The sequence below is a fragment of the Sparus aurata genome, chromosome 1 (genome assembly GCF_900880675.1).
Source record: "Sparus aurata chromosome 1, fSpaAur1.1, whole genome shotgun sequence".
Taxonomy (NCBI): Eukaryota; Metazoa; Chordata; class Actinopteri; order Spariformes; family Sparidae; genus Sparus; species Sparus aurata.
The window spans coordinates 5111996-5126378 of NC_044187.1; the positions used below are offsets into that span (position 1 = coordinate 5111996).

The window sequence follows — 14383 nt, forward strand, 5'->3', positions numbered from 1 at the left end:
TTACAATGTAGATGTAGAAGTACAGTACCTTGTAAAGAGAGAAAGATGTCAGAAAAATCCACTCCCTGCTGCTGTAATACTCATAGCTTCTCCTCACATCTGTTAAATTAGCAGGTCGATCACATACATGAGAAGTTCTGAATGTCAGTTCATCTCACCAAACAGTTCTGCATAATGAAGGTGTTTGCGGTCTTTTGTCACTCTGTTTGGTTCACTTGTCTTAAAGACACATAGAAGTGTTAACCTGGTGTCTTCCTTTCTCTTTACATAATTAACATGCATGAAGAGAGAAAAGCCTGTGAACTCTCAAGATGAAATGAGATAAGGATCTTTATTGTGTCGCAAACCATGCATTCAAAAACATGTACGTATCAGCAAACTGAACAGCCTTTGATTTTAATCTGAGCTTTGATCACATGAAAAAGCCTAAACCAGACATTCATCAGAGACTGAATGAGGTATAGCCAAGAAGTTGTAAGAACAAAAAAAGTGTTGCCATGGACACAAATGTCTAAATGTTTGCACCGTTTTTCAGATGACACAAAATGCTCCTTAGCTAAGAGTCCACTAACATAAACTAACGACCTGCTTCCAACAAAACATAGAAGTTCCACAAAGCCGCTTTAAGTTATATTGCATATTTCGTGTAGACTTTCTAACATCTCTTTTCAAAATAGGCGAATACAGCAAAGTTTAATGTAAATTCTGGTTTATATGAAAGTGATCAGAGGCAAAGCAGAATCTATAAAATCAGTCTGTTTCACATGATAAGTTATAAAGCAAAGTTTAACACACTGCCGGCTGGGGCAACTATTTTGATACGCAGATGACACTGACACTTATTTGAAAGAGGGAAAGAGTAACAACTACTGACATTGATTCACATGTCTGTTCCCTGTTTGCTGTTTCCCTTGAAGCTTGTGTATATCACTTTAAAAACAATTAACGTTCCCGCCTGACTTGTTGTCTGCATTCTGGTTGTTTTCCCTGTGGCCTTGTACTCACCCCACACATTTGTGAAAGCTACAATCGACAAGCGTAAAGCAGTAATCATTTTCTTTTTTTGGCAGCTTGGGGCAGCACATCATACTTTCAACACAACATGGAAAACTGTCTCTTGATGGAGTTGATGTCCTTTTATTTAAGTCACTTATTTACACATCCAGCACACACAGAACAACCCTAGTATATATTTTGAGTAACACAGTCCACATCCATTGTTAATATAAAGATATTTGTGACTGCATTATTAACTTAGTTGTCCGCCTTGCAACTCCACTTCCACCCACACAAACTCAGCTTTACTGTCTTAATTGATGCAGTTTATAAAGTTTAAAGGTGTACAGAGATGGTGGTTGTGTACAAAACAGACACAGCTCGCTGCTGATCATCCTGTAGAGATTTCAATTAAAAGAACAAATTGATGTCTGATGTTGCAGGGATCACATCGTATCACAACATCACACATCTTATTTTTTTCATTCACTTAAAACCTTCCATGCTAACTGCCTTAAAGTCTAGATACAGATGTACAGTACCTTGTACAGAGAGAAGGAAGACAACAAATCCACTCGCTGCTGCTGTTAAACTCATGTCTTCTACTCACAATCACATGCACGAGAAATATACGTGGTCCTTTGAAGACAGGGTTGATCTAAGTATTTGTCTTCTGTGGTTTTGTTTGTGTTTAACAGACATCGAGTTGTTAACACCCAGCCTCACTTCCTTCTTCCTGATCATATTAATGTGCATGAAGGGCCGAACCTTTGTAGAGCCTGAAGATGACAGGAACAAATAATTCTTACATCTCCTCACTGACTGATTACTGTAATGTCTGAAGGTAAAGTAGGAGGTGGATATTTCTTTAAGATGACATTTTTCTCACATGAAATACAATCTTACACAATACAGAGTTCTAGAATTGTCAAGAGACAGAAACAGAAAATTGAACTGACCCTGAAGAATGACAGAACTACATTACCTACTCTGGCCAGAAGAGGCAGCCACAACTAGTTTACAGTTGTCTGCAGAATCTATCTTCAGATACAATAAGTCAAAGTTTATAAATAATGCAGATGCACCAAAAAATACCGATAAACATTAGAATATAACCTAGCTGCTCCTGTCAATGAACTTGTTTCATTAACAATATAACTGATTGCTGTGCTTAACACACTTTCCTGTCTCAAATCTCTTGGTGTGACAAATAATGACATGTTGAGGGCAGTTATTGTAAAGAAAAGACGCAGAAGATTAACTTTGAAGTGTTTTTGTCTTTATTAATGTTGAACAAAAAGACATTGTTTAAATCTGCAATCTCTAGCATTCTGCACCCTGTCGCCCTCTGCAGCAGTGACATGGAACTGAAATGATTTATTTTTTGTGGAAGCTGTTTTATTTAATTTCTATTTAATTCAATATTAGGAAAGTGTAACATCTAGTTACCTTTGATACAACTCAGCTTATGTTACATTTAATTGATTTAAAACATGTTCAATGTGTCTACTTTGAAAATATATTTTTGACTTAAACAGCCAATACACGAATGATCAGAAATTTTCTGAAGTGATTATTTATTATATATTTAACACACCTGCTGTGACCCTTAACACATTTAAAGCAAAATAAAATATTAAAGTTTTCATTCTTCTTAACTTTCTGCTACATGCTGTTGTTCACTGTCTGTCGCTGCTATTGAAAGCTGGAGTATGGAACTGTTACCACCTGGCTCAAGGATGGCAACAAGAAGGGAGGTCACACACAGATATCTTAAACAAAAAGTAGTTTATTTAACTCAAACCAACATAAATGTTAAACTAGTGGGATATGTACAATAGGAAAAGTATCAGTCGTGGCAGCAGTGTATGGATGAGTGAAGATATGGTGTAGTGTGTGTTGTGAAGTGCATCAAACTAAACAAAGGAAAAGAGGCTGTGAGCCCTGCTGCAGGCCCAGGTGAGAGAGAGAGACACACCCCTAGAGGCAGTCATTATATACACTCTGGAAAGCCCCGCCCAGAAAGGCAGGTACAGGTAGACGACCCTCCCAGCTCCATCTTACCTCTGCAAGAAAACAGTCAGAGCATGTCAGACTACCAATTCAAGAGGAAGAGAGGTCGTCACACCCCCTCCCTTCAAATGAGGATCCTGACCAGGATCCCACAGTTAGACTACCACAACCCAAGCCCTCAATAGACAACAGAATAACTAAATAACTGGAACCCTCTGGTTTATCCAATGCCAAAAGAAACCCCAAATGTTTGTACAACCTGCAGGACATCACACCCTGTCCATAGAGGGCACCAACTCAGCAACCATGGTACCTAGGAAGCAGATTAAGAGGAGATGACACCAAAACGAACTGAAAGAGACCATACAGGAAGAAAACAAACAACTTAGGACATTCCTCGTGACATGGCATCTGCAACAGTATTTTCAGTTCCCTTTACATGCCGTACATCCAAATGGAAAGGCTGTAGGAAAAGACACCAACGCATCAGACGCTGGTTTGGATTTTGAAGCGAGTGGAGAAAGGTCAGAGGATTATGATCTGTGTAGACCACTAAAGCACTTGCTCCACTGCCCACATAAACCTCAAAATGTCTCAGTGCCCAGATGAGTGCCAGTGCCTCTTTTTCAATGATGGAATAGTTCAACTGATGTATGTTGAATTTTTTTGGAAAAGAAACTCACCGGACAGTCAACACCATGGTCATTAGTCTGCATGAGGACAGCCCCCGCTCCCACCTTGCTAGCATCCACATACAAGAGAAAGGCTTTTCCATCTGCGGAGCTGCTAGGACAGGGGCAGAGCACAACATAGACTTAACAGACTCAAAAGCTTCTTGACAGATACGAGACCACTCAAACTTCACTTTTGGGCTAAGAAGGGAAGTTAGGGGAGCAACCACTGTGGAGAAGTTCTTACAAAATCCACGATAATACCCCACCATACCCAGAAAACGGGATAGGTCTTTCTTGGTCGCAGGAACAGGAAATTTGGTCAACCGCCGACACCTTAGCTCTTACTGACGCACTTGCCCATGGCCAACGACCTTACCCAAGTAGGTTACTGTTGCCTTAGCAAACTCACACTTTGCCAAGTTAACAGTCAAGAAGCCAGAGCCAGTCGGTCAACAAAGCTTGAATTCGCTGTAGATGATCCTCCCAAGTGTCGCTATAAACCACAACGTCGTCCAAATACACAGCACAGCCCACCAGACCTGACACCACCCTTATTCATCAGGCGCTGAAATGTGGGCTGGGGCATTACGCAACCCGAATGGCATTACTGTGTACGAGTACAACCCACTGGGTGTAATGAAGGAGGCATCTCCCTAGCTCTAGGTGTCAGTGGAACCTGCCAGTAACCTTTAAGCAAGTCAAACTTGCTGACGAATTTGGCAGACCCAACCTGATCCACACAATCCTCCATACGAGGAAGTGGAAAAGAGTCAGGTTTGGTCAGTTATATTTACCTTCCGCAGGTCTGTACAGGGTCTAAATGTACCATCGGACTTCTTTACCAGCAAACAGGGGGAGGACCAACTAGATGCACAATGGCTCCGCAATGTTATTTTCCACATGTTATTTGACTTCTGCCTCTAAATGTTCATGTTGACGCGTTGACAATACGATAAACCGCTGTCTGACTGGTGGAGCCTCTCCCACAGTCAATATCATGCTCGATGAGATGAGTACGAGATGGGGGTAGCTGCAAAGAGGCAGGGGTAACTTTTAACTAGCTTTACAACTCTGATCGTCTTGGTTCAGACAAATGGGTCAACATTTCGTTCAGACTCGCAAGAGACTCAGAGTTTTTAAGTCGACCTCTCAACATGCCATCATCCGGTGTACACAGTTCTTCCTCTGTTTCTACTGCCGGATCAGAATGTACACGTACCTGACCCACTGGAACTGCTACAGCAACACAAGACGGCGATGACTCAAGTCCTGCCACTGAAGACCGAGCAAAGTATGGTTTAAGCAGGTTAACATGACACAACTGCACTGATTTCTTCCGGTCAGGGGTTGAGATTAAGTAATTTAAGTCAGACACCTTTTTAGCCACCATATAAGGGCCACAAAACTTAGCCTGGAATGGAGATCCCACTAGAGGCAAAAGCGCCAGAACTTGATCACCAGGACTAAATTCCCGACTTTCGGCACGCCGATCATGAAGACGTTTCATTTTGTGTTGAACTGCCTTTAGGTTTTCTTTTGCCAGCTTGTTGGCCTGATACAAACGGTGTCTAAAACCATTGACATAATCTATCAAGTTTTGTGGAGCCTCTTTTGATTTCCAGTCACTCTGTAAGGAGGCCAAAAAACCACGCACAGTGTGACCAAACACTAAGTCATTTGGGCTAAAACCCAGGCTCTCCTGAGACACCTCCCTAGCTGATAACATAAGCCATGGTAACCCTTCTTCCCAATCACGATCCAACTCAGTGCAATATGCACGAAGGAGGGACTTTAAGGTTTGATGGAACCTTTCTAAAGCTCCCTGGCTCTGAGCATGATAAGCACTGGACTGTGAATGTCTGATGTTTAACTGCTGCAACACTTCTGCAAACAACTTCGATGTAAAATTAGACCCTTGATCAGACTGTATAACTTTAGGATACCAAAGGTAGACATGAATTGTGTCAATGCCTTCACAACAGATTTGGTGGTTATATTTCTGAGGGGAAAGGCTGCAGGGTAGCGTGTAGCTTGACACATCACAGTTAGCAAAAAGTTACTACCTGACTTGGAGCGTGGCAGGGGACCAACACAATCAACAATCAAATGCTCAAATGGGTGTTCAGCAACAGGAATAGGAATAATGGAGCAGGCTTTATTACCTGATTTGGTTTTCCAGTCAGTTGGCACGTGTGACAAGTCTTGATAAAGGCAGAGATGTCTTTTTTTAACCGAGGCCAGTAAAAATGTCTCAGAACTCGATCATAGGTTTTCCTTACACCTAGGTGACCTGACACACCATCATGAGCGATCTGTAATACTGTGGGTCTTCGCTTAAGTGGTAGAACAACCTGCACTATTTCATCCCCCACAAAACACTCTCCGTGAGGAACCCATTTTCTTACCAAAATCCCATCTTGGAGAAAATAACCACAGGCTGCACTCTCCACTTCATGATCAGGGAGTACCTGGCAAAACAATCTCAACAAAAACAAATCAAAAAGGTGTGAGAGCAGAGGATCATGGGAGTTGTCTTTATTGTTAACAAACCACCATTGCTGCTAAAAATCCACCTATGTGACCTCGACAATGATGTTTACTGACGAGGCGATGTGTTAAAAGAAAAAAAAAGAAAAATCCGTATTTCATTGGTCACCTGTTGAGAAAAACTTTAATTGAAGTACACAACTCAACAAAACATACAACAAAGCTTCTGGGAGTTTTATTTTCATCGGCTCGGAACTCGCTCAGCATACGTAAATCAGTTTGTGGACTCTCATAACAACAAGTGGATTAATTACGAGCCTGATTTTGTTCTGCGGTCACCGGTTGCTGCTGGATGTCGCTCTACTTTGCAAGTCAAATTCCTTCTGCAGCGGCGGAGTGAAAGTTTCAGTAGAGTGAGGAGCATCCAGACAGTCTCTACTTAACTCATGACTAACTGCCCGTTGTTAGGTTTCCTGTCTGACACTCAGTCTGTCAGCGTGTCTCCTGATGATTCTGCTGCTGGATAATTAGTCCACTGAGGTTACTGACAAAACATTTCACTGACAACATCCTCCCTCCTCGGTGAGACCGCTTCCCCACAGGAGAAGCAGCAGCGAGAGAGAGCAGCGATCACCGATAAGTCAACAGGCAGAGACAAACACGCTCGTGTGGAAAAATAAATAGTGTGAAGAACGACGTGACTAATGCAGGATTTATTCATCTGCTCCCAGGACTTCTTATCTATCTTGTTTTCTTCTCCGTTATCTTTCTATGATTGCGTTTCTTTGTTTTGGCCCCGGTGTTGTTAGCACGGTTACACAAATGTAACCCAAAGCACAAAACGGACCAAAGTGATGGAATAAACAGTAATGAAAGTACGATTCAAACATGTTTCAGTCTCCTGGCAACAAGTCTTTATTGAAATGATCCGTGTGCATTTAAAATACCACAATAGATTTAAAAAAACTTACAGGAAAATCGAACGCTTGTTGACGTTAGTCTCAGAATCAGACGACCATAAATGAAACCAGGCCAGACCAGTTTTTGATTTTTTTATCCGAGCGATTCAACAAATCACAGATACTTTGCATAAATGCTGCTCGTTTTCAAGTGAACAAGAATCTGAAACGCTGGAAACTGATTATCATTAATGCAAAGTACATGTGATGTTTGTTGAGGGAGCCAAAACCTGAACAAACAGCGGCGTGTTCCTTTAAAAAAAACACTGACACTTTGTTCATCTGAGCTTCATGAACTGACGAGTCTTCAGCTGCAGACATATTATACATTTATACAGTTCAGTACTGAGCATCATTCAGTGTATACACAACTTGTCAGGGTCACCAATCATTGAGGGCGCGAGGCAAAACTCTCGTAATGAAAGCAGAAGTGGATCTTTAGTTAAGATTTCTTTGCTTGTTCTGATTTACAGGTTTCTGGTGGCAGAATCTTAGTCTCTATGACCAATGTGTTCCCACTTTCATTAAAAGGAAACGTTACCATGTTAATCTGTATATTCATCGTGTCTTGTAGTCGATCTGTCGTCTCTCTGAAGTTGATTTGTCGCGACTTTGTAGTCCATCTGTGTCTCTTCGTCGCTGACAAATGGACAACAGAAAGACGAAAGATCTTTTCTTTGCATCCATCGGTCTGTCTGAATTAAATGTGTCGCTCATCAACTCATATCCACCAAATACGCATCTTTAAATAAATCTTGTAATGGGTTTTACATATTTTTGAATCACTGACGTGTGCGTTTGTTTTGTGTGCTTTTCTTGACGAAATGTCCCTTATGGAAAATGCAATTCAAGCTGAAAGTTACAGTCAACACTGGACGATGGTCAGTATGCATCACACAGAACAGTTCGTGTAGTCTGGCTGCGTCATAGACTCAGAGTCATCAGCAGAGACGAGAACCATGACAATAAAAAACATGAGGGTTTCAAAACAGAAGCGAAGGTGTCTCACTCTGCCGTCATTTCCTGGCACCACAGACAGACAGAAAAAAGATTCAACCCAGATTTCCTTACAGAAAATACAAATAAATACATTAAAAAAAATAAAAACAAACATCTGTAAATGTTTCTCCCCAAACTGAGTTTGGATTCTCACATTTTTCTTGTTTCTCTCAACAAATCCATGAAAACATCAAAATCAACAATGTACTGATTGTTTGTAGCGGTTAACGTTATTGTTCGTCTGCTGTAAATATGTGGCGAGCCCCTGAATGTAGCATGTTATGCACAGTCCCACGCGCTGCGTTTCCTGCCACAAAAGAAAAATAATCAGATATAAGATACATCAGATAGCCAGGCTGAATTAACTTAAAGCCCGAGGTCAAAGTAACCGCACAACAGCCACTTACACTGTTAAACAATGAATAGACGACTACAGATTAACAGCGCACCATCTGATCCCACTCAGCGTGACATTTAAAACTGAAAGAGGAGACGTCGGTCCTATTGTGTGGAGGACAATGTGTTTATTTCCTCTAGTTTGTGGACCTAATTTGTGTTTGAACTGTGGCAACGATTCAAGTTTCGATTCAAAAAGGCGACCGCGCCGCTATCGAGTTACACCGCTGCCTGATGCGTTTGACCTAAAATCCTGCAGGTTATTATTTATTCAGAGCGGATCCCCGTTCAGAACAGGGTTTCATGTGACACGCCCAGATTGCACCTGTTCCAAAACACAATTTATCACACATTATCAGACATGATTATCAGCTGCAAGTGCAGAGTGTTCCCACACGGTCCTGAGACACACGGACACATTGTTGGGTTTGTTTGTTTTTCATGAGATTTGTTGAGAAGACATCCTGTGCAAAAATGAGCTAAATTTCTAAAGTCCCACATTCAGAAAATACCTTCTCAAATACAGAAGCTGGTTATGAAAGTTAGTGATGGTGAGTGGAATGAATGTCTTCATAGAAAAAAACATTTTCATTTTCTCACCACCTTCAAGAGGAAAAAGGAAACAGTACATTGAAGGTGTCGCAGAGCATCATTTGTGATTCCAGCGTTTACATTCTGGATAACAACCTCACGTTATTTAATACTCCTTCACTGACACCAAACATCTTGCCGTCACTTTACAGTTACTTCACGTGTCTTTGCAGTCGTTTTGCGTCTCTTTGTTTGAAGTCACTTTAATTGTCTTTGCAGTCATTTGGCATTCAGTTTGTAGTCCTTTTTTCTCTCTCACTGCAGTAGTTTTGTGTATCTTTGTAGTCTTTTTTATGTCTCTTTGTAGTCACCATGCATCTATCCTCTCTTTTCTCTCAATTTCTGTAGTCGTTTTGTGCATCTTTGCATTTATGTCTTTGTGGCCGTTCCCGTCTCTCTGTAATCACCTGTGTAATCTTTCTCTCCGTAGTCGTTTTGTGCATCTTTGCAGTTGTATTAATTCTTTTGTAGTCATTTCACATCTGTTTGCAGTCATTTTGTTTCACTACAGTTGTTTTTTAGTTTGACTTAAAAACTATAGAGATATACACATTTGAATCTCTCTGCAGTCACTTTCATTTGTTTTTAGTAATAGTTTGTGTCTTTGACCTTTAAAAAAGTGCATAATGTTTATAACATCAGTCAGAGAGTCCAGACAGGAAACACAAACCCGTGTCTCTGCTCTTCTTCCGTCCCTCTCAGCTGATGATGAAGACTCTCGGTCCCTCCTCTCTCATTGGAGGAAGACTCTCTATCACCATGTTGTCCATCAGACCGTATTTATCCTCTTTTTTATTCCTCCATCCTCGATCTCCTTCTGCTCGTGCATTGGCTGAGATCTCCTCCGAGAGCCCCTCCCTCTCCACCGGCTGAGCCAGCTGACTGGTCAGCTCCTTCATCGTCATCTGAAAGACGTTAAAGCAGGTTTGAATCTTGTATCGCATCTATTTGTAGCCCTGAAATCTGTAGCCATTACAGGTTTCCACTATTCTTTTCTTAAAATTAGCCATAAAGACACATTAATGTGGAGGGGAGGGACCACCAACCTGCAGCTCTTTGAAGAGGTGGAGCATGGCCACGCCCACCACAATGACCAGGAAGGCTCCCAGCGTCGTGACCACGTCCACCGGCTTCATGCTCCTCCACTCCTGGAAGAGGATGATGGAGGTGGACAGAACCACGGAGGTGAAGAGGACGTAGTAGAGATGGGGTAGACCAGCAGGGTGTTGAAGGTGTCCAGAGACTTGTTGAGGTAGTTCACCTGTGAGCGGCAGAAACACACTTCTGTCTCTGAGTATCTGAAACTGTTTCAATACTCCCACAGTATAGATACACTGGTTTCATCTGGGCTTTCTCACGCTCTCTGACAGTGAGTCGACACACACTGTTTATAAAGGCTTAATCTAAAAAGGTAATACAATGACTGTTTCTAGAAAAAGGGGTGATATTTAATTACTACTATGGTTTTTCTACCATTTTTTGCTACTAGCCAAGAAAAGTCGTATCTCATAGTCATATTATAGCCTTGTTATATTCATCGTTATAGATCATCATCATTTTATCTAACTAGACATTTGTCCAAAATGTTGTCATAATTATCATGAGAAGTACTCTACAGGAAGCAGTGAAGCGTTTGTTCTTCAGTTCCTTATAAACAAGTTATAATAAAGTTTTATAGAACTTCCAGGGGGAAGCATTGAACCAAGACTGAAGGAGCAGGACTGGAGAGCGCGACACAAAGAGAGAAATAACTGGAAGTGATTTCAGCATGGAGAAGCGCTATATAAATGTCAAAGTTTTCTGCTGTTTGAAGCTGTGCCAACCGGTCAAATCAGGGGAAAAAACAAGAGCGACTTTCAGGTCCCAAAAGAAGAGACACATGAAGGCGAGAAGTTTTAAAAACTCAGCAAAACGGTTGCAGGCAAGGGCTAAAAAAAACTCAGTCTAAACTAGTTATAAGCCTCAAGACTCTGACATTAGTGCGTCATCGGGATCATGTGACTGCAAACAAGCTACAGTGCTCACGTGAAAGAGACATATGGACAGCCCGAAAACATACTGCCTCCAGCCACGGTGCAAATGCACAAAAATGGTTACTGGATGAAGTAAAAACATTCCTCTGTTTACTTTCCATGAGAGGATCTCAGACAGACAGAACGTCCTCTGTTGGCCAGGCATTGCTGAGCCGAGCCGAGCCGAGCCACACTAAGCTGTGGGAACACGGCAACAAAATAATTTTACGGCTCACCTGTGTTACTATGGAGACGATGAGAGTGAGCAGCAGGATCCAGGTGAGAGGATTAGCAAGCACTGAAATATCATACATCACTAGACAAAGAGAGAAAGAGGATAGTGAATATTAAGAGTCCTGCATCGATTCATCAGAGTGAGATATCATCATTTTTACTCCATCGTCCTCGTCAAAACCTGAAGCCTACATCGCCCACAATGCAACTCAACTGCAGTAATTTATCTGTATTCTTTTTTTTTAACGTATATAAACATTGGGAAGTATTTGGTCTCTAACCGGTGTTGATGGCGATGGCGAGGCCCTTCACAGAAGAGACGGTGAAGGCTCCGAGCAGCGAGCAGATGCTGATGTAGACGAGGATGTTGGAGGGACCGAACCGAGGAGAGAAATACAGCACGAGAACCGCACACAGAACCAACACGAACGACATGTACACCAGGAACCCTAACACACACACACACACACACACACACACACACACGAGACAGAGTCAGTACTGAAATCTAGCATAATAAATCGGCCTCCACAGGAAGTTGACAGTAACCGGGTGTATTGCCTCTCACCCGGTTCCAGCAGCTTGTTGGTCATGTCCCGTAGTGATGTCACTTCCTGTTCCTGTGGGGCGTGGATTACCAACAAGATGCTTCCCAGCACGCACAGAAAACAGCCGAGCTTCCCCACCACGTTCAACACCTCCCCCAACAGGTGGGAGGACAGAACTGCACTGAAACACACACACACACAACGTGCAATCACTTTATCAGCTAATCCCCAGAGACAAACAAAACTGCCTCTGCGCTGACAAAGTGAGGTTAAACTGAAGCTACGGCTACCTGATGAGGACACTCAGAGCGCCCAGTGGAGTCACCAGCGTGGCCGGAGCAAACATGTAGGCGGCGAAGTTACAGGCCTCTCCTGCTCCCACTGCAGAGACGGAGAACAATGCTGAGTGAACCACATTAAAATGAAAACAACATGTGACGGCTGATAACATCTGTTATCAGGTTAAACCACAAACATGTCTTTGAAATTCAACTGTAGAACAAATAACAGTCAGTCAGATGAGAAGATGGATATCAGTTAAAAAGATGAAGGTGTGTCTTTAGCCTAGTTTAGTACCAGTGTGGGTCAAGTTAGTAAAGTAATAAGTTACTCTACAATATCACAGTCCGTGCAGAGTAATGCGTTACACCAGAATAACCACAGAAGTCCGACTGAGTGTTTTGAATTAGAAGAGGGTAATATCATCTCCTCCTACAGCCTCAGATTAACCTGATCTGAATTGACTATCAAATCTTTAATATCATTCAAATTGTATCGATTGGCTCCCATTCCACCCAGCTACCCACCCGTACGCTGTTAGAGATGGGGAAACGACTGGCCACAATTGGGGTTATTGATTTGTGGTAACCAATAACAACTCAGCAACAAAGACACACAAAAGAGCCGACTGGCCTTCCAAACAGAGCGCTCGCTGCACTCCAGAGGCCGTCCTGGAGTGAAAACTAAACATTAAGAGGCGGAGACACTTTTATGTTGTAGGTAGCAACGTAAAGAAAACAAACATACCCAACAACAATGGGCAGGAAGAAGAGAAAATATGTCTCCTGTTGGAAGAAGTTCTGTTTTTGTTTGACAGACAGTGAGCAATGGACTTTACAGTCTTGAGTTAATCTGACTAAAAACTTTTGTCTTTTGATCCGGGCAAGTAAGGATTTTGTTTTTCTGGTGAACCATTTTCAAAATCTGATCTAAAGCATTTTCTCTCCTGTGTTTATGACTGGAGAGAAAAAAAATAAAAAAAATACTGGCAAAATCCTTAAAAGTTCCTCAATTCTTTTTCGGTGTAAAAATGGCGATTGTATTTTTTGGGATGAGAAAACTTAGTTTTCATGTGTGAAAACCTAGTGGGGAAAAAAAGTTTGGTTTTAATGAATGTTTCGAATGAATTAACACATTAGTACCTAATAAACTTTTTTCCCCACTCTCTCACTTTTCCTCTCAGTTTCATACATGGAAAAAAAAATCTTCAGAATGTTTTTTCCACTTGGCCTCACACATGCAAACTTATCCTTTCCTACTGAAATTTTCAATTGGCTTCACACACACAAATATAAAATTAAATCATGAAAAAAAAAAAATCCACATTATTTTTCGTTTTTTTCAGGAGGAAATTTTCGTTCTGAAAACATTTTTTTCACTCGGTTTAAAGGAAATATTTTTTCCTCCACTCCCAAATCAAATCTTAAATAAAAAAATGTTCACTCTCACTCTCTTCACAAGTCGCTCGTTCATGACAGGATTCACATACAGGGAAAAACAACCATTCACGCCTACAATCACACCTACAGACAATCTAGAGTTACTGATTAGCCTAACATTTGCATGTCTTTGAGTTCTGGGAACGTGGAGTACCGGAGAGAACCCACGCAGGCACGGGGAAAACAACTCAGCAGAGAAAGGCCCTGCCTGCTCTCAAACCCGGGTCCTTCTTGCCCTGATGCTAACACGGCAAGAAGGTGCTAACCAGTGCGCCGGAGTGGATGGAAACAAACATTAATTTCCTTTTTTGTGGGACAAATTTCTTGCCGCCACGGCCTCCATAGTTATTCTACTGCAGAAAAATGAGAGCAGCTTTTCCACCAGTGTAAAATATACAAGACTAAACTGCTTTAAAGTTTTAAAACAGGCGATCTGAAGGAAGTAAGTCCAGATCACACAAAAATTTGAATAGAAGCTTCGACCGTTATCTTTTTTATTCTAAACTTTTGATTAAGCTAGGCTAGCAGTTTCCCTCTGTTAACAGTCTTTGTGCCAAGAAATGAACCCAACTGACTGAGGTAAACAGTTAACAGAGCTCTGAATTATGATCTCATTTAAAAATAAATTCTTACTGGTTAACAGGCCTCCCCACCACAGCCAGTCCTTCAGGTAGCCATGACCTCCATCCCCTAGAAACACAGATACACAGTGTTATACTTTATACAAACACAGATCACGCTTCTTTATGATTTTAG

The 14383-nt window shown here is 41.6% G+C and overlaps 1 protein-coding gene across 1 annotated transcript in view; it reads right to left on the bottom strand.

The window, feature by feature from the left end:
• Nucleotides 1-9684: 9684 nt before the first annotated feature.
• The window catches only part of LOC115588077 (magnesium transporter NIPA3-like), a 4901-nt gene continuing 202 nt past the window's right edge, over nt 9685-14383 (bottom strand). Inside the window, 8 exon segments of the mRNA XM_030428389.1 lie at nt 9685-10020; nt 10162-10317; nt 10320-10376; nt 11364-11443; nt 11643-11810; nt 11930-12090; nt 12200-12290; nt 14261-14317. Of these exon segments, the coding sequence (XP_030284249.1) occupies nt 9814-10020; nt 10162-10317; nt 10320-10376; nt 11364-11443; nt 11643-11810; nt 11930-12090; nt 12200-12290; nt 14261-14317 (977 nt within the window). The 3' untranslated portion in view covers nt 9685-9813.